The sequence below is a fragment of the Octopus bimaculoides genome, chromosome 30 (genome assembly GCF_046866305.1).
Source record: "Octopus bimaculoides isolate indiv1 chromosome 30, ASM4686630v1, whole genome shotgun sequence".
NCBI classification, from domain to species: domain Eukaryota; kingdom Metazoa; phylum Mollusca; class Cephalopoda; order Octopoda; family Octopodidae; genus Octopus; species Octopus bimaculoides.
Genome location: NC_142957.1, coordinates 2,695,440 through 2,717,816, shown reverse-complemented (window position 1 = coordinate 2,717,816; position 22,377 = coordinate 2,695,440). Strand labels below are relative to the sequence as shown.

At 35.6% G+C, this 22,377-nt stretch overlaps 1 protein-coding gene across 1 annotated transcript in view; it reads right to left on the bottom strand.

Annotated features, from left to right (window-relative positions):
• LOC149130128 (tumor necrosis factor receptor type 1-associated DEATH domain protein-like) overlaps nucleotides 1–11,407 on the bottom strand; it is a 39,942-nt gene extending 28,535 nt beyond the window's left edge. The window contains exons 1-2 of the mRNA XM_089345844.1: nucleotides 11,361–11,407; nucleotides 9,626–9,768 (exon numbers count right to left, since the gene is read on the bottom strand). Coding sequence (XP_089201970.1) covers nucleotides 9,626–9,768; nucleotides 11,361–11,407 — 190 coding nt within the window. The remainder of the gene's footprint in view (nucleotides 1–9,625; nucleotides 9,769–11,360) is intronic.
• Between the last annotated feature and the right edge of the window lie 10,970 nt (nucleotides 11,408–22,377).

Genomic DNA, 22,377 nt, shown 5'->3' with positions numbered 1-22,377 from the left:
TGTCTGTCCCTTTCTCTCTCTCCTATTAATATACATTCCTATAATGCTCTTTCTCACTTATTTGGTTACTTACCTTATACTCTCTCTTTCTCTCTCTATCTCTGTCTCTCCTTCTTCTCCGCCACTTTATGCATTGATCTTTCCCTGCCATTCCCTACCTTTTGTTCTCTCTATCTCTCTCTCTCTCTCTCTCTCTCTCTCTCCCTCTCTGTCCGTTTCTCTCTCCCCTATTAATATACATTTCTATAATGATCTTCCTCCCTTAGTTACTTACTTACCTTATACACTCTCTTTCTCTCTCTATCTCTGTCTTTCCCTCTTCTCCGCCAACTTATGCATTGATGTTTCCCTGCCATTCCCTACCTTTCCTTCTCTCTTTCTCTCTCTCTCTCTCTCTCTCTCTCTCTCTCTCTCTCTGTCCCTTTCTCTCTCCCCTATTAATATACATTTCTATAATGATCTTCCTCCCTTAGTTACTCACTTACCTTATACTCTCACTTTCTCTCTCTATCTCTGTCTGTCCTTCTTCTCCGCCACCTTATGCATTGATGTTTTAGAAATAAAAGGAGAGGAAGAGGGAAAAGGTAAGATATAAGGAGGGGAAGGAGGATATAGAAAGAGAGAGAGAGAGAGAAAGAGAGAGAGAGAATGAGAGAAAGGAAGAAAAAAGAGAGATAGGGAAATATAGGGAAGAGGAGGGATATATGAATATACGAGGTGCTGAGAAAGAAAAAAAGAGAAAGGGAGAGATATGTTAATGTATGCGATGGCAGAGAAAGAGAGAGAGAGAGAGAGAGTATGTGAGTGTGTGCATGAGAGAAAGAGAGAAACTGATATATAGGTTCAGAAAGTGAGCGAGAGGATGAGGTGAACGATATAGCAAGGCAGGCGGGGGTGGTTAAAATGAATATATAATGAGGTGCTGAGATAGAGGAGATAAAGAGGGAGAAGTAGATAGATAGGTTTTGTATGCGAGAGAGAAAGAGTGTGAAGATGCTTTGCGTGTTTTTAATGAGGTACAGAGTGAGGGAGTTAAAAGAAAAAGCAAGGGAGGGTAAACATTCAGTAATATATGATGAGGTGAGAGACGGAGGCGAAGGGAAAGAAACAGAGAGAGAGAGACATAGAGGGAGAGCGCGCTGTTGGACGATAAATATATTTACTATTAGAGGAAGGGTATGAGTTAGTAAAGCGAGCAAAATAGGCGGAGACATGCTTATACGATGCAGTAAGGGGCATCAACGATGAAAGGGTAAGAACGATAACTCCCTTTTTGCTTTAAATTATTTTCTTTTTTGTTAAAATCTGTTTTACTGCACAGAATTTGAAGATTTCCAAATATGATTTAATGTAAATAATAGATCGAAGTGTTTATAGCACATTATCAATAAATATCGAACACTTTTCCACATCACTGATTGCTTTTCGTTTAACATCTAAAAATTTCGCTGTTTTAATATTGCGATCCTTAACCCCTAGATTCACGCCTCCCTGCAATCGTCACACAGACCCTATTGTGGTTGCACCTGCTAGAAACAACAGCCAAATCTCGCATACGAAATGATAAAGTATAAAATGTTTTTATCATCCTTCCTTAATTTCTTTGGAAATTAATTAAATTTCTTTTTTCTTATTCAGATTTGGTCAGAAAACTCCAAAGATAAGCCAGTGCCTCAGCAATAAATACGAGGGGAGAACAAGAATATGCAAGGCTAGTACAGTTTAGTGCAGCCGTGCACCGGTTGTCGTCCTATTTTAAGCTGCAAAAATGTGAAAGTCAAATACGAGAGGAAAGGGATCAGACCGGAAGTAATGGGAATGGAACAGGAAAGAAGTGAATGCCATTGAATACAAAAACGTGAACTAAACCCTAAAATTTGCGAATATATTTAGGTAACAGGAAACAAAGTATTTTTCCATTTTTAAAAGATAGAAAATCTTGGAATACATGTTTGTCGGTTTGTTCATGCTATGGGCGTAATGTTGTTTATTTTATTTTGGCTGACATCCATCTCGATAATCTCTTGTTTTAAGTATTCTACGGTTGAAAGCACGAATCCCGATAAAACCGCTGGCAAAATAAAATAAAATCGATTTTCTGTCTCAACTGAAATATGCATGCCTTGTGATCCTCCTGTTTTCTGGGATACATGGAAGAATTATGTTGCTGAAGAAAAATGCACCAGAACAATGAAGAAATCATCTCTAAACGGAAATTGAACATTGTTCTCATAAATATCCAATGGAAGCTTGAAGTTGACATCTTGGATATCTACAGCCACAATGGTATTCTTTGACCAAATACAAGTATTGTTGAAGTAGCTAATGTTCCAAATGGGCTTAGAAAAGAAACCATTTTTAAGGCAAAAAAAACATAAATAAAATTCTGTCGGCTTTGGACATCGAGCAACGATTGGATATTGATAAAGCTATCAGGTCCATAAATAGTAAAGTAGGAAGAATTCTGTTCTTAAATGCAAATGGTGGCACAGGGAGAAACATACGTGATCAACATCATACTTGATAGTTGCTACTGCCATGTCTGGAATTGCAACCACTTTGCTTCTGAAAGGGAGAGTTCTTCATTCTATGTCCAAGATTTCTCTCAGTGAGACTACAAAATCAACATGAAAACTCAGAGAGAGAGACGTCACAAGAGAATGTGTGTCGCAGTCTGGTCTCTTAGTTATCGTTGAGATCAGGAAGGGGTATAATCATATCTGTGAGTTCCTTGAAAGGAGATTGCATGATGTGTGAGAGTGTAACAAAACTTTTTGTGGATTTACTATATTACTGTCTGGTGATAGAAAAGAAATTCTTGCAGTTATGTCATCTTGGGAGAGCATAGTTTGTTGATGCAACACGAAACAGATCTTTTCTTGAGGATTGAGTAGAAATAGTGAAGATAGGTACCAATCTAAGACATCTTACAAAAGGTCATTCTGATGAAAACGGTCTGTTAATCACCATCTTGATGCAGGAAATGGTGACCTTTCTGTCGAAAAAAGTCTAGGTTCATTCAAAATCAACCTGCTTTACAACTTTGGACTTTCAAGTCTATGTGATGTTGTCTTGCAAATAACTTCACAGACCCCTATGTGGCTTGGAAACAGACCCATTATTACTCCAACAAATGAAATATCACAATTTGTGAATGAACTCATGTTGACCAAGATCCCTGGAGAGGTAAAGATATACAGAAGCTCAGATACAATTGATAACGAAACTACCTCATCAAATTAATCAACAAACTCATACCATCAGAGTTTCCATCACATATTCTCACGCTAAAGACAAGAGGCTGCATTAGGTTTTAGAAGAATTTAGATGCTAAAAATGGCCCTTGAAATGCTTCCACGATCTTATTATTGCTACTGGAATTGCTTGTGGTTCTTTTGCAGGATCAATGCAGGTAATTTCAGGGATTCCAAATGAGTCTCAATGAATGGAGTTCCCATTCACAGTTACCATACAATTTCCTGTGAAACCATTCTTTGCCTTGACATACAACAAAGCATAGGGACAAACATTTAAACAAACTGGGATATATCTTCCAACACAATTCTTATCACAAGGTCACCCGTAAGTTTCCTTTTCTAGAGTTTGGATGAAGCCTAATGGAAAATTATTGGCAGAGAGAAATAGAAACTGTATTTTACTAACAATCGTGTCTACAAGGAGGTTCTACTTGACAACAAAATATGCATTTTAAGTAAGTTTAAAAAATTGAATTACAGTTTTCATTTTTGAGAAAATTCCACAGGATTTTTAAACACTTTCTATAACAATGGAAGTGTTTAGGGAGACGCCGGGGCTTACAACAGCACCAACAACAAATGAAATTTCAAAGTTTATCTTTATTTCGAAATTTAATCTCCAACAAAAAGGGAACCAAACCAATAAAGGGGTCTCCATGTGGTAGATAAATCTGCTAGAATTAGTAGCCGAATCCTACTCCATTCACAACTTATCATCTTAAAGAATGATACATTAGACAAGGTGATTCTGGGTTCTCTGTACTTGGATGGAAGGCACTTAATCATAGATCTCTGTATGGCGAATGTAGACTTGGGGTTAAACAACAGTTATATTTACAAACAATTCAATTGGAGTCTGATAATAAACATTCAAGTGCAGTGAAACATTCAGTTTCTTCCAGAGCTTCTTCTAATATTCGAAGTGTATGTTTCGCTGGATCACAGCTTCTAAACCATTTGAGCAGCATCTGGAAGCTTTGTTCCATAATGCTATAAGGACTGTCATGCTTGATGATTTCCAGGTCATCTTGTTTAATTCCTAATTCCCTTCCTGCAAAAGATACATTATGAAATAATTGCAAAAGCATTAACGATAATATAAAACCTATATACTGTGAATTATGAATATGACAAAGAAATTATGTGAATAGACGAGTGAGAAATACTTACGAAACACGGAAAATGGATGACATTATTATCTATTTGGAAAATATTGACAAAAATAATAAAGAAGTGGAAATAAAGGCTGGAAATTGAGAAGAAATATTTAAAAACGAATTAAATGAAAGTTACACATGAGACAACGTCTGGTAAATAGCTGGCAGGAGAAGTGTTTGTGTGGGTAACAGTGTATGGGAGCCTAAAGAATCAACAAAGACCACAAACAGTTAGGTAATTTCATCCATCCGTCCATTTTCTTGCCCTCTATTCATATGAAGTTTGTAGGGGTAGAGTTTTCAGGCACCTCCTTCATACAATCTTATCAGAAGCAACCTTCATTAGAATTTCTGAAAGGATTTCCAAGCACGACCAGTTGAAACTATGGATATCATATCCTGTCAGTCGGTTCAACTTGAAGAATTCCTCTTGTGATTCTTTCGTGTGACATTTTAATCTCATGTCAGGGGTACTGGAGCAACTGTAGCCTCTCAATGCAGAGAAGCAGTCACTTGACCTGGAGAGACACCCAAATCTCGAAGCTAGCGTTTGATAACGTCCCATGTTCAAGGATTAATAAATGATTAAATAAGTAAAAGTGACGGCCCTGGAAAATTCTCTGGGAATTGATCAAGGTGACTATTCAGGTAATGGTGCTTGGCACTCATGTTGAATCCGGGATCGCGAAAAGCCAACATCATTCTAGGAATCAGACCTTTGCACTTTTCTGCCTCTTTATTCCCAATACAATTTTGTACAATTGCCACAAAAGACAGCCATACAGCCCCTTCCTAGATATTCATCTTCCTGCTAAATTCCTTATCACATGCAAAGGCATGAAGTTTAGCTCCATCTAACCCGTCTGCTTCGATCCTCTCTAAAGTCAAAGCAGAAACAACTGAATAAATATAAACATTCAGCATCAATATTTAACGCCTCCACGAAGTGTCTCCTCAAGTCGAGCTACATATGGCTTCTCATGGTTATTCATAATGTTTGGGACATTCATAATGTTTAATAGACTTGCTTCCAGATTTTCATGGATGTGTCACTCCTTCTGTGTTTCTTTCCAACTCGGCTACTCCATATGCAGAGACGACATGGTAACTTTGTGGAGTCTTTCAGTTAGACATCGAGGATGTTGACAATTTTCAGATTCACACAGATGGTCAAATTATGCTCGTGCTATTTAAGCAAATGATTGACCATTTTTATGTCATTCTGTACTTCTAGTAAATATACCGAGTGTCCAACTGTGTCCTCTCCATTGTGAAATAGAACAGACATGTCACCGCCAAGTGACACATTGGGAAAGTGTTTTCAATGTATACTACTATACTCTTGGATCGACCAATTCTGGAGAAAAAAAGGAAGTCTGTTGTGTATGTGCGCGCGCGCGTGTATTTGTATTTGTCTTTGCCTCCCTTAACTGTGTGAGGACCGGTGTTAGTTTGTTTACCCCGTCGCAACTTGTCGCTTCGCTGAAAGAAACTAATAGACTTAATAGACTTAAAAGCGTAGATTTGATTGAGGAAACTATTTAAGGCGGTGCCCCAGCATGGACAAGCAAAATGAATGCAGCATATAAAAGAATATAAAAATAAAATTTAGTTTTCATAAATATTTCGAAAATCGTAAATATTTTAAAGAAATATCGAAATTAGTTTTATAGGAAAGTGGTTATACACCATTAGGTGTATACCCACTTCCGTACATTAAATTCGGAAGAAACAACGAAACGCAGATTCTGAACCATCAACACAACAATACTTATTTACAGAGGAAATAGGCAGCACTTCGCCCTTTGGTTGCTGAGACGCCGTCAATGATGTTGGTGGTTATTTGTCTAGCTCCAGAGTTGGAATGTTGGAAAGAGCTGTCTCCAGAGTTGGAATGTTGGAGAAAGACAGCTTGAACGTCTGGGCTCATGGCCCGCCGGCCGAGAAAGAGAATGAAAAGAGCGGGAACATTTTAGATGTTGAACTCCACGCATGCGCATGAGACTCTTCCCGTGTTACTTACGGAACTAGTCCCTGCGCATGCGTGGATAAGCTTACCGGACATGTCGTCTGCTAAGGCATTACTACAGTTTCAAATTTGTTTTTTTCCTTCTCAAAAATCTCATCTTTTGTACTTTCAATGTTTAACTTGCTTTTCTTCCTGTAAAAATATTGTATTAAATAAAATTTCTTATTAATTATCACATTACACTAAATGGCCATTTATCTCATTAAAAATTTGCAGCTTAATTGCTGGTTTATCTGGAGTTTTGTGACCAAATACCAATCAGTAAAGAGAAGAATAAAAATAGGTTTTATATCACTTTGTTTCTTATATGAGATTTGGCTGTGATTTCTAGGAAGTCCATGGGCTATAGAGTTTATGTAAGGATTGCGGGGAAGTGTGAAGCTCCAGTTCCAGAACCGGAAGTGTGAAAAGGTGAAATTGTTAGATGTCAAACGAAAAACGAATCATTGATGTGGAAGGTAATAGGGTTGAAAATGAAAAAGGATGTAATAAGTGTTATCCTTACTTGCCTTCTTTCTCTCATCCCATCTTGCTCCCTAGCTTTCATTATTACCTCATACTCTTCCTCTATTAGTAAATATCTTTATCGTTCCTCATCTCTTTCTCTACCACGTACTCCCCCTCTGTAGCTCTCTTTGCCTCTCCTTGCTCCCTCTCAATTCCTATCGATCTCTCGCTACAACATGTTACAGTAGGCTCCTCCTCTCTCCTTTCTGTCATAGATTCCCTCTTGTCTACCTTACGATACACATACATAATTTGGTATAGATCTCTCTCACCTCTCTCTCTCTCTCTCTCTCTCTCTCTCTCTCTTGCTTTCTCTCTCTTTCTCTCTCTCTCTCTCTCTCTCTCTCCCTCTCTTTCTCTCTCCTATAATCACTCCAAGAGAGATTATGACATCACAATTTCAGGAAATTCTATCTGAAGACTTTGATCCCTTCAATTCGGCTCTCATCCCAATTGGTGTCAAATCGATCTCAAGATGATATCTACAATAACTACTGATCTATTTATTTCGTATCTTAATTTCCAGCCGTTTACTGATAACTTTCTTAGTATAATGATGTCTTCTTCCTTAAGCTGTCTTTTCTTTCTTTCTTCTTTCATTTCCATTCTTTCTTTCTTACGCTCATTCATTAATTCTTTCGTTCGTTTGTTTGATTTATCGATTATTTATTGATCTATTGATTTAAACATATTTCTCATATTTTAGCTTACTGATAACATTATAAATGAATTCTATCTATCTATCTATCTATCATCTATATGTGTGTGTGTGTGTGTGTGTGTATGCGTGACTGTCTGTATTTGTATATATATATATATATATATATATATATATATATACATACATATATATATATATATATATATATATATATATATATATATATATATATATATATATATATATATATATATACATGTATATACATATATATATATATATACACATACATACATACATACACACACACATATATACTATACAATAGAAGACGACGTATGAACATTCAGCTTTTGCCAAAAGATCTGCACAAGTGATTTTTTATTGTAATCAAAATGCATGTGTTGTATATTATTTTCTCCATCAAATCAACGTTGTCCGAACAGGTGCACGGTATACCTCGCGTCAACAGTCGAAGTGATCGCAAAGCACCATGAGATGGAGTATTTGGTTCAAGAACATAACGCACCACCCGTTCTAGTTATTGAAACCAGGATCTGGCAAGTGTAAGCACACCATTCTAATCACTATTTCATGCGTCCTCATTTCATATATATTATTGAGAGAATATAATACTTCTGAGAGAGATGCTAGCCTCCGGGTTCACCGGTTTTATCCAGTGTATCAATGAAATACAAATAAGTGTCCCATTGATGCAATGGAGAAATGGACAGATAGACATCCGTTTATTAGTACAACTCCGATTTCGAGTAACATCAATATCTGACAACCTACAATTGTTTCCAAGCTCAATTAATTCAAATATCAAACAATTAAATTAAATTAAAGATGTATTTTGAATACAGTTGACTGAAAATTTTGTCAGAGTTAGAAATCGACCGAAAGAAAGGAATACCATTTCAATGGATCGAGTGATCATTGTCAGTCTCAGCATTAAATTCAGATGTGCGCGCGTGCGCATGTTAATATTCTTTAAAATAACCGTTACTTGCGTATATGCAATTCTGTCTTATTTTTATTTGTGTTGTATATATATATATATATATATATATATATATATATATATATATATGTGTGTGTGTGTGTGTGTGTGTGTGTGTGTGTGTGTGTGTGTATTTGAAAAACAAAAGAACTGTTAGATTGGGTAAACAATACTTTCGATACAGTTAACGGTATGTAAAACCATTTATTATTATATTGTCATTATTACTTGTGAGAGTATGAATGCCAATATAGTTTTTTGATTACTTAAGGGTGTTTTCTATGTCACTCAGTCATAACTGTTGGTTTTAATAATTAATCAGTAATTTTTAATTAATAATATTTCTATTTCTAAAGACGCATTCATGGATAGCAATACGCTTTTTTGTAGCATTTCCCATTGATCCGATATAAAAATAGTTTTTACCTTTATATTCTACTTTACATCTATAAACTACATTTTTTGCTGGCAATAATTTTCACACAATTATCTTTAAATTTGCAATCACAATATATATTTTTGTTTTCATTCTTTTATTATTATTGCCCTTATCGTTAGTTCTTTATTTTTGTCTAAGATGGGATCCAACATAAGTTGTTTCTCTTTGTACCTTAAAATGCATATTAGCACGCTCATTATGATCATAAAAGTCTATGTTGTCTTGTAATCTATCGGTACTAAATTTAACCGTATTTTTCTAGGAATTAGTTAACTTCTTATTAAGTGAAGATATAACCTGGGAAACATTAGTCGAGACAATATCCAATATAATATTGTGCTTACTAGGAGTTCCATAACAATTACTTAATTGTGGGTCAATATTATTTATATATGGGGTATGTCGTTTTATCATGTTTTTATTTTTATGAATAACATTAGACGAACGGAGTAACAAATTGGTTTCCGTATGTAGGATTTCATTGTTACCTAGTGCATCTTTATTTATATTTTTATCCTTATTCTGATTCTTTCCAGATCTTTAAGATTTTTTATTGTTATCATCAATCATACCTATGTTATACGTATCACTGTAGTTTATATTTGGAGCGTAATATGTTAACCGCTGCTTATATCCTGCTCTACTGAGTGCCGTGTTGGAATAATCCATATTTTTGTAGAAAATGTCTCTATTTGATGATATATTTGATATTCTTCTAGGTATATTGTAAACAAAATAATTTATGATAGATTCAAGATGATTACATCCGATATTTATACAATTAAAGTTTGTGTTTATAGCTCCCAGTAACAAGGTTAAGATTCACATCTCGGAAGTTAACTGACCCATGTTCATGTTCGATGGTTGTGGAGAGTCCTAATTTTTTAAAAAACCTTATACAATTCTAACTTTCTACTATACAAGTTTCTAAGCGTAAAAAGCCCATCATCCCTATAGAAAACTCCCGCAAGTTCAGGAAAAATCCCTACTTTAAGTAAATGGGATATAAATACCTGTTAGATGAGTGACCTGCATAGAATCTGCAGATCACATTGTTATCTCAAAGCTATTAATATTGTCTTTTTAATCCAATATTGGTTGTCTAATACAATAACAGCTTTCCTAGCAACTAAGGCCATGTTAATTTCTTCCATACTTACTCTAGATTTTTTTTCGCACAAACAAAAGGGTCTTCTTTATAATATTTGCTTAATTAGAAAATAATTATATCAATTTGTGAAAATTTATTTCTAGTTTTGTTTTCAATACTATGAAAGCAATTTGTTACTGCGTGTGGATTGGACATGTATGTACGTACGTACATATGTATGTGTGTATGTTATCAATCAGTTTCATTTCTGTATTTCTTGTCCATAGAAAAAGAGCCGGACTCTAACATAGATTCAAGGCTCCTTTATTGGAACTTTTATCAACATCATCTAGGTATTTGTGCATATGTGTGTGTGTGCAGTATTTGGTGTTAGTGTATGCGCAGATTTGTATGTTTGTTTTATGGATGCGTTTTTATGCATATATTTTCATGTCTAGATGCATGCATATGTATTTATGTGCTAAATTTTTGGAAGGTTTTACATATCTTTACAGTTCCATTGATGGCGTGAATCTGTAGTCTTCTAATCAGCCTTTTTCTTTCAGGTTTTGAGAACCTTAATTTTTCCAGGTTTTTGTTGAGGCAGTTCGTTACATATCCCAATGCCCCAACAATCACGGGTATGAATCTGAACTTGTAGTCTGGGTGGAGTATCTGCAAATTTCTCAGTAGCTCGGCGTAGTTCTCTTTTTCTCTAATCTTTAGCGTGATGTTGACATCCTACGTACGTACGTACGTATGTATGTATGTATGTATGTATGTATGTATGTATGTATGTATGTACGTACGTATGTATGTATGAACGTACGTATGTACGTATGTATGACGTAAGTATGTATGTATGCATTTAGGCGGAATAATGAAACTTTTTCTGGCTTTAACAGTGTTGTGAATTGCTGGGTAGAAGCACAACCTTCCGAGATCTTTTTCTAGGGCTGAAGAAGTCCTTTCGTCACTATTCGTGACAACATCAATGACAACAGCTTTCCTTCAGATTTGTCTTCTTTCTTACATCACATGGTCTTTATTTCTATTTCTATGAACGTGTGAGATCAGGTATTTGTGTGTATGTGTTTTGATCGTACGTTTGAATGTATTTTTGTGTGAGTGCGTTTGTGTGTATCTGTGTTTCTGTATGTTTGTGTATGCAAGTGTGTTTGTGAGCGTGTAGGTGTATTGTGTGTGCATGTGCGTACCTCTGTGCGTTGATATATGGCTTCAGCTTCATTTCTTGTAACGCCATGGTTTGGTTTTACACTGAAATGTGAGCCAAGCGAATGTGGTTTTTCAGTCCTGCTTCGGATTTACAGTGTTTTCTACAGACATGGCTACAATAGACACTTCGTGCAGTTAGTGTTAGAATATTGTAACTTGTGGTTTTTCTAGTACTGGCCCTAAGAGCAGCTCTTGATAAACATTCACGCCTGCAGATATTGCAGACCAAATGTCCCCTAATTACTACACTGGCGCTCCGTTTTCATACAGCTAGCTTCAAATTAGCATGAAAAATGCATGTATTCTAAAAATACCTACCTTTTTTCCTTATCCGTTTTCCTAATTTCTGGCGATGACAAGCATTGCTTACACAATTAACCTCTCATATTTCACAAGCCTTCAACGACATCTTTACACAGAGTCCTTAAACCATTGTCTTGGTTTCTACTGTAGCCCTTTTCTACAAACACGTTTACCATATAGCATCTGCCTAAGGATTATCTGAGCATCAATCCAAACAATGTATCCAGCTCAACGCAAATTATCAACATCATTTTCTACGTTTCTATACTTTGATAGATTCAGCAACTCATCTCTGGCCAACATAAATTGTATTTGATGCTTCTAAAATGTGAAAATTACTTTGAGAGTTATTAAACAGAACAAGATGAAGATCTCACTCATCTGGGGTTAGCACAGTTTGAAGTTACCCTTTTTATTTTTATAGAGTTATTAAAAGTGTTGTATTTTCATTAACAAGTTTATTGCTACAGATTAAATTTAAAATAAAGTTTTTTTCAGCTGGTTGATATAAATAGTAACTTACAGTTTTCAGCCATATCCTTATTTTGTTGTATATTTACATCGCGTATAATGTGTGAATATAATTTCATCCCCAGTTATTCAAGCAAAAATCAGTAACATATATTAATTTATTTAGAACACTTTCGTACAAACTTCAATACAAAATAATTTTGTTTTAATACGAAAGCATTTTTAATAGTAATTATCATTTCCTGAAAAAAGTGTTTTGATCTAACTTAAATATCTTGATTATTTGATTTGAAAACAATTAGGTTTGTTCACTTCTATCACAAAAGAATCCAATAAACGATGGATAATACTTATGGATAATACTTCCTTTCCCATTCCGCAAAACTCTTCTCGGTAGAGCTTCCTGTCACATTTTATAATGTACAATAAGATTTCATATGCTTTACTAATTTAATCTTGGTCTCTGTTTTAAGAACTTGAAATCTAATTTCAAATTAAAATACCTTGTAATAACAGTGGAGTAGTATGAAGGTAAATATTTTTTTCTCCTGTAAGGAACAAGGCTCGAAATCTTTCAGGAGGGGTCCAGTCGATTAAATCAGCCCCAGTACGCAACTGGTAGTTTATTTATCGACCCCAAAAGGATGAAAGGCAAATATGAACTCAGAACGTAAAGACATACGAAATAATTATGAAGGTAAATATTCTAGGAAAAGTTGTACTTTGCCTTCATCTGACTTTATTTGAAAAGAGGGGGTTACTTTGACTTTTCCACGATCACACGGAATTAGACTAACAAATGTTGTGTCATTTTATTATCATAGGTTTTTCCAGCACGGTTATTATTGAACTTAAAATTCATGGATTTAATTTTAAAATGTACAATTGTAAAATTATATTCATTGTCGAGAAACTGCAATAAATAGTAAATAATGATGATGCTAAATTTAGAATGTAAAATAAATTAATTCTACTAAGAGCCCAATACATTTTCGTACAACTTTAGAGTTTCCTGTCGTAAACTACAAAAGCACAAAGTGAGATACTCGTAGAAACAACAAACATTACATAGAAATAATACCTGTGTATGATATATAAAGAGAAAAGACACCAATATATATGTGTTTGTGTTATCCTCTAATTAAATTTGTATATATATACACACACACACACACACACACACAAACACACACACACACACACACACACATGTATATAGATAAATAGATAGATAGATAGATAGATAGATAGATAGATAGATAGAGCATGCGATGAGTAAATTGTCACCACTTAAATTTTTAATTTAACGCATGCACATTCTTTGTTTTGGATTTTGTCGACTACACAGTATATTAGGGTCAGTTTGGCAACGTCTTGGAGAAACATGTTGTTCTGCTAGGCATTCGCACCGGAAGCTCCAATACGAACATGTCAGAGAGTTTGGGTGTCAACCTGAGGACATGTACCGGAAGTGATAAAGATCAAGCATCCAGTCAACATGTTTTGGTGTTTGTAGTGATCACTAGTGACGGTTATACTTCCATTCATCTCCCCACACGGCTTCAACACACTCAACACAGAGGCATACATCAATTGCCTGTAGGGGGTAATGCTGCCCTGGGTCAAGAGGGTGGCTGCTGGAAGACTTTGTGTCTGGTAACAGGACTCTGCACCGTGCCACACAAAACAGCAGAACCTAGACATGGCTGTCAAACAATGTCTGCGGCGACATCACCCCTCGCATCTGGCCACCTAACTCACCAGACTGTAACCGCCTTGATTATTATGTGTGGGACAAAAAAAATCCTTGTAACACCAAAGATTAGCTGAAGGGAAGATTTATGGCAATATTCACCAACTTAAACAAGAAGATCATCCAGAAGAGTTGCAGGAGATTCCGAAGTCATCCGGAGGCCGTGGTTGAACCCAAAGGTGATTTTATTAAATAAATTTACTCTTTAGTACTTTCAATATATCGAAATGTAATTTAGGTAAATACATCTGTTAAATTGTTAATTTTGGTTAATATATCTGTTAAATTGTTATTTTCATTTTTGCGTAATTTAGACGACATTTTATTCACCACACTCTGTGCATATAATCTATACACATGCATTTGACATGAGTGATTCTTTCTTCTATATTTTCTTGTCTTGGGATTCACAGTCAAACGGCTGGGTGGAGTTGCACGAAAAATTACACAGATGTGTAGAATGATCCGGTGGTGTTGCTGGACTTTGTATTTTTTTCATAGCTTTCATGGTTACCGAGATAATCTATTGGGTCGGCAACTAAGTTCCCGCTGTTTTTAAAATCTTGGAATGTATTTTTGTCGAGAATTCTATTTTTGAATCATTTTTGAATCTATTTTGTTTTTTCTAGTTAATTTTAGGCTTTTTCTAGTTATTTTTTTTTTTTTTTTCAGATCATTAAAATGGAATGTCAAGTTAAGAAAAACGAGCATTTTCGATACCTCCTTCTTTTTTGCTTTTAATCAAGGTTCTAAGGCCACAAAAGCTGCTCGTGACATTTGTGCTAGTGTATGGAGAGGGTGCCATAGCTGAAAGAACCGCTCATGATTGGTATGCCAAGTTCAAAAATGGAAATTTTGACCTCAAAGACGCACCTCGCTCTGGCCGTCCAGTTGAGTTCGATAAGGAGCGATTAAACCAACTTTTGCACGAAAATTCTCGGCAAACAACAAGGGAACTGGCAAAGAAAATGGAATGTTCCCACACTGCTATAGAGAAGCATCTTCACTCGATGTGAAATGTTCAGAAATATGGAGCATGGGTTCCACATGCTTTAAGTGACAACAACAAAAATCAACGAGCCACAATCTCCGCTGGCTTGCTTGCTCGTCACTGCTCAACTCATGGACACAAGCAACGATTTCTTTACCGAATCGTTACTGGCGACGAAAAATGGTGCCTGTACATCAATATGAAGCAGCGTAATTAATGGCTTAGCCCCGGTAATCAAGTGACACCATGCGCGTGAAACAAGATCTTCATCCGCGTAAAACGATGTTGTGCGTATGGTGGTTCTGAGAAGGGATTATCCGTTACGAATTGCTTGAACGGAACCAAACAGTCAATGCGGAACTCTATGTTCAACACGGGAAACGACTCAACACGGCTGTTCAAGAAAAAAAGATCTAATCATCAGCATGGAGTTGTTCTGCTCTCACAACAACGCACGCCTTCATATCGCCAAGATGACCAAGAAACCATTCAAACACATGGCTGGAAAGTGCTGCGACACCCACCGTACTCTCCTGGTGTGACACCAACGGATTTCCACCTCTTTCGATCTCCTTCAAATCTTATGCGCGAAGTTTCGTTCAATACTGATGCAGAATTGAGAGCTTGGTTGGATCAATTTTTCGAGTCAAAATCGGGTGATTTCTACCAGCGAGGCATTGAAAATCTTGTTGAACGTTGGGAAGAAGTTGTAAATAAGTGTGAATAGATTATATTATTGATTAATTACTTGTTATTTTTTATTAAAACTTTTTAAAATATTAAATTTCAAAAAAACCGTGGCAACTTAGTTGCCAACCCAATACTATGAAAGGAAGGGGTGATACTTGAATAAGGAAGGAAGGGGTGATGTCATATTTGGTAGTGAGATGATGAAAATTGTACGCAGAAAAAAGGATAAAACCAACAGCGTTTCAACTCTATGTGAATAAATGTGTGTGTATGTAAAAGGGGGTATGTGAATGTGTGTATGTGTGTATGTTGTGTGTGTGCATGTGCGCGACCAATGGAAGTGGGATGGTTAACATTCAACGCTGAAAAGAAAACTCAAACAACGTTTCAACTCTGTGTATTTGGTATTAACTTGCCAGCTCCCGTATTTGGTCACGGTCAGCTTTATGTGAACTTAAGTCGGACAAGAAGGAACGGGAACTTGAAAATTCTTTTGAAGGAAACAAGCAGTCAAGGGATGTCAGTTGCGGATAGATTTTTCACAAAAAAATTTAGTTATAAAAGCATTATTAAAAAAAAATCTTGGTTTTGTACCTTATTTATATATAAAAATACTACAATTAGCCGTTAATTTTGACGGCACGGGCCCAGCTATTTATATATAAATATAAGATCCGATGACCGAGGTGTAGGAAGAAAGTTAGCTCAAGCAATCCGTAGTAAATATAAACAACTTCCAGGAATAATAGTCGTTTATTAGTGCGGAATGTTGTAAATTTGTCCCATATCAAAGTACGATAAGCTGAAAAAAATAGTTTATAGTCCATGATAGGCAGCCAGTTTTTACAGGTGCGGAAATATAAATTCAAAAAGTAACACAGATAACACCCGAGCTAATTATATTTCGTAGAAAACGAACATTAGAAGCGGTAGATATCCAAGCAAGGTGTGTACAACAGGCTACTCATGAAACCAAGGGTATCTTGATTAAATGAAGTTTACATTGTCGCTAGGAGGCACAATTTTCTGTGTTAACATGTGCCTCCTATTGTTGTTGTTGGCACTCCGTCGCTTACGACGTCGAGAGTTCCAGTTGATCCGATCAAGGGAACAGCATGCTCGTGAAATTAACGTGCAAGTGGCTGAGCACTCCACAGACACGTGTACTCTTAACGTAATTCTCGGGGATATTCAGCGTGACACAGAGTGACAAGGCTGACTCTTTGAATTACAGGCACAACAGAAACACGAAGTAAGAGCGAGAGAAAGTTGTGGTGAAAGAGTACAGCAGGGTTCGCCACCATCCCCTGCCGGAGCCTCGTGGAGCTTTAGGTGTTTTCGCTCAATAAACACTCACAACGCCCGTTCTGGGAATCGAAACCGCGATCCTATGACCGCGAGTCCGCTGCCCTAACCACTGAGCCATTGCACCTCCACAGCATGTGCTTCCTAACGCTAATGAAAACTTCATTTAATCAAGATATCCTTGGCCAGAAAAATAATCTGCGGTATACACTTTATTTGGATATTTACCACTTCCGAAGTTCGGTTCAATATGAGACATATGTAATCCAGACTTTATCTATTCCATTCGTTACATTGGACATCTATCTATCTATCTATCTATCTATCTATCTATCTATCTATCTATCTATCTATCTATCTATCTATATCTATATATATATATATATATATATATATATATATATATAATACACATACATACATACATATATATATGCACATATATATACTTATATATATATATATATACTAGCAGTATAACCCGACGTTGTCCGGGTGTGACTTATTACGCCATCTACGATAAGGCTTGCTAGGTGAAAATCAACTAAAAAAAGAAAGCCTTACAATGAAAAAACCCTTATGATATAAATATGTTCATAATTCAAAAGACGATGTAATTAATAGGGAAAGTCTGAAGGCTGTTTTGCGTAACATTATTAAGTGTACGTAAATTCCATCCGTCTAATTGGCTATACAAATGCTTGTGCAAAACAACTTTTTGTGCTGCCTTGATTATACATAGCAGGGTAATTCCTTTTCGCATAAGATAGGACGGCAATTTCTGATGAAGCAATTGCTGGCGATCTGTTGCTACACAGTTCTGCCAGAACTCTATCAGATTGGGCAGTAGATGTTGATGCACTATTTTGCATTATGTTAAAAGTAGCTTCTGAATTGTGGTGAATTGCTGCAGTCTGTTGCTGTCTTTTTAAACCGGTTAGTTTCTTTCCCCAGCAAGGTCTCTGGTTTTGAGGCATAATCTATGTACATATTAAACAGAACAACAAAAGTTATAACAGATGGCAGGGTCGGTAGTTTTCACATTTCGGTAATTTTTCAGATTAACACCCGCACGATTACGTAACCTTAACCCTGACCCTAAAACCGTAACACTAACCCTCATCGTAACCCTAACCGTAACCCTAACCCTAAAACCCTAACCCTGACGCAAAAACCGTAACCCTAACACCCTAGTGAAAATCGTGCGGGTGTTAATCTGAAAAATTACCCACATTTGTAATGAAGTTCACTGATTTGCAATGTGTTGTCCATAAGCTCCGTTGTTTGTATATTTACAAAACATTGACGAACATGAGTTATCTTGTAGAAAATGGCTGTGTGTACGTGCGCGTGTATGCGTTTGAGAGAGCGAGAGAGAAGATGGAGAGAGGAAAAAGAGAGAGGGGGAGAAAGGAATAGAGAACGTGAACAATGAAGAAAAATAAAGAGAGGAAGGGAGAACGGAAGACAGTTATAAAATAGCAATGCATGCGCATGTTTATATAAGAAACACACAGAAACTAAATCTTATATCTATAATGTTGATGTGTGTATGTGTTTATGTGTATGTTGTTGTCACAGATCACGTATATGTGGTTGTATGTGTTTTTACATTTCTATGTTATGAAAAATATGTTAGAGGTAGAGGGATAGAAGAAAGCTATTAAATGTGAGAGAGGAAGAAGAACGAAGTAAGAGTGAAAAGGTAGAAGGAAAGAATAGTCTTAAAGCAAGTTAATCTATAACTTTGTATGTATCTCTCTCTCTCTCTCTCTCTCTCTCTCTCTCCCTCTTTTACTCTTAGTCTGTGTATTATATATATTGAGTGCGTGATCGATGTGTAAGAACGCCGGTACAGGTAGAAGGGAAGAAATATAAAAGTTGCTAGAAACAACAGCCAAATCTCCCTTAAATCACACAAAGTAAATGGAATTTAAAAAATCTAATTACCGCACTGGAAAGTTCACATCGAGAAAATTCCATTGATGTAAAAATTTGTACGAAAAAGTGGAAAATGTGGATTTCTATAAACTTTTAAAAAGGTTTCACACAGATACAGAACTTCAGCATTATATATTAAGATGGGCAACACACACACACACACACACACACACACACACACACACACACACACACACATACACACACACACTCACACATACACACTAAATAAAAAAGAATGATAGGTATTTGTATGTATGTGTGTATTAACGTGCATTCTGTGTGTGTGTATCTATATATGGTCGTAAGTAAATGCGTTTTAAGAAAGATATTAAAAAAATTCAGTTTGTAAGGAATAAATGTTTGACTGTCGATCGTATTTGGAAGAGACTGACAGGTATTTGTATGTATGTGTTTATTTGTATGTATGTGTGTATTTGTACGTATGTATGTATGAGTGTATTAAAAAAAAACATCTATATTTACACTTTAAAGTTGGTTTTCACACGCAACCCTGTTCTGCAGAATCTGTGTAGCGACGGGAGGTTTGTACCCATCTCTACGTTCTGAGTTCAAATTCCGCCGAAGTCGACTTTGCCTTTCATCCTTTCGGGGTCTAAAAAATAAGTACCAGTTGAACACAGGGGTCGATATAATCGACTATTCTCCACCTGTCCGAAGCCACCCTTGTGGGAGAAATTTAAAATAATAATAATAATAATAATAATAATAATAATAATAATAATGACCTCTGCCGATCAACGTCCCAACCACAACTATGTCTTAAGTATATATATATATATATATATATATATATATATATATATATATATATATATATATATATATATATATATATATATATATATATATATATATATATATATATATATATATATATATATATATATATATGTATATATATGTATATATATATGGGCAACACACGCATACTAAATAAAAAATGTTAGTAAGTAAAGGTGATTTAAAAAAGATTGTTAAATTTTCAGATTAACACCCGCACGATTTTCACTACAGTGTTAGAGTTAGGGCTTTAGGGTCAGCGTTAGGGTTAGGTAGGTAATCGTGCGGGTGTTAATCTCAAGATTTACGAAGAGATTTTCCAAAAAACTCACAGTTTGTAGGGAATAAATGTTTGTCGATAGTATTTGAAAAAGATGTGTGACTATTTTTTTTCTGTTGTTATCATGGTGAAGGACGAGTTAGAAATAACTTACAATTCCCGCCAATTGGAATGAGGTATGTATGTATATACGTATGTAGTATTAAAATGAAGCCATTAAAGTGAAACTGTCATTACAGTATCGAAATGTGATTGTTTCAGTTTTGATACTGAAATAGTTTTCTTTTACTGTCAGTGTTTCTCCTTCCTTTCTTTTTGTATTTGTTGTTGGATTGTTCGTAAAGGTTCATAAGAGAAAGTAGAAGTTGAAAGGATTTGTATTAGAAAGAGGAAATTAGATTTTATTAGGGAGAAAACGTTTACTTGTGTTGTTTTATGGATTTTATTCGTTATTAGGAATTTCTTTGAGTGCAAACATGACGCAGTGACATAACAAATTGTATTTAGAATATTAATAGCGATTCTTTAATCCAAGAAATTTGGAATTGCGTAAATGTATGAATTTCAAACGTACACACGCACACACACAGAAAATATGCCTTTTATAGATAAGATACATATTTGTGTGTCTGTGTTTATCGCTCCAACATCGCTTGACAACCAATGCTGGTGTGTTTACGTCCCCGTTACCTAGCGGTTCGGCAAAAGAATCCGATAGAATAAGTGCTAGGCTTCCCAAGAATAAGTCCTGGGGTCGATTTGGTCGACTAAAGGCGGTGCTCCAGCATGGCCACAGTCAAATGACTGAAACAAGTCAAAAAGAGAGTTATATTTACAACAATAATTTCTATAGAATCAAAAACATAATGTGAACACTGAATATTGAACCTTATTTTTGCGTAAGAGAGGATTTAGTTGCAGTTGGTTATGTTGTACAGTTTTCGGTAACGATTTGTAAAACAAATTGTTTCTCAGTTTCCTCTTATGTGAGAATCTTATTGTAATCTTGAATGAGTTTGACACCTCTTTCTACAACACCATTCACAACAACTGTCTTCCCACTTTTGTAACCAGGATCATCCTTCTGTGTTGAAGGGTCTTTGTCGAAGAAATTGATGCTGATAGAAAATTTGGTGAAGAAAGTTTTTGTACCAGGAGTTATAAAAGATGAAAACTCAAAGATTATAAAAAAAGAAAAGTCATTTTGGTATAGAATGTACCTATTCTTAGTCTTGGGGCCAAATTAATCAGGTTCTTGGAACATAAATGAAGTTGAAACTTTGATGGAAGATTTTAAATTTAGATAATTTTAAAATGGGAAATTTGTGTCATACAACCACAGGTGGTCTCGCGTAGATTAGTATGAATAAGGTTACGGATATTTCTGTTGAAATGTTCCAAGTTTGTTTCAAGGTTAATCTAGTAGTCACATTCAACAGCTAGTCTGATGTGGCGACTGGCTTTACAGTGCAGTATATGTTACTACTCTATCTCTTCTGAAGACTTTATAACCACCTATTTTGCTTGTTGCAAATCAGTGACCGATGGTCACTTTCTTCATGATAGCGGATTCTGGTTATTGCTTTGGCATGCAGGTGCTTGCAACTGAAGATGAGCTAAATCGCTCGAAACTGAGTCAGTCTCACGATCCCGATAGCTGCTAGAGGGTAGAAAGATTTCGCCCCACGCCCACCTCAGCGATATATTGCATATAAAAGGTGCAGCGAGTTGCACTGATAACCAGTTGACGAGAAACTGCCTGGGGTTAAACTGGTAGTGACATTCAACAGCCACTTTGGTGTGGCTACTGGCTTTACTGCTTATATATATATATATATATATATATATATATATATATATATATATATATATATATATATATATATATATATACATACATACACACACATATATATATATATTTATTTACAGGGTGTGGTGAATTAAATCATGCAAGTTTATATTATTTTATAAGGGAATCCTAATATTTGGAATATGGATACTTGCTATCTTCAACATCCAGTGAAGAATATTGTTTTTACCATAGGATAGCTCTGATTGTAATGGATCTGAGAGAAAAGACGTTCCAGCCATGACTATTTTGTCTTATTTTTTTCTAGAAGTAATGAATTCCTAAGTGAACATTTATAAAATAATATAAACTTGCATTATTATTTTTTTCTTGAAGACACAAAGTTCATTTTTCTTTTTGTCAGGAAGATTTGGTTACTCTTTCTAGCAACTCGAGCGACCAGGTAAAGGCTCTCTCGTTCCCTTCGTCACTTGCTGTTTAGTCCCGATTTGGATCTGATTGAACAGATATGATCAATGACGTTCCAAATGTGACCATTCCGTCTTTTTTCCCAGACATAATAGACTCTACATGTATAGAGGTTTTTCTATTCTGTATTTAAAAAAAAGTTTGGCTACTTTTTCTAGCAGGTCATGCAACCACATACA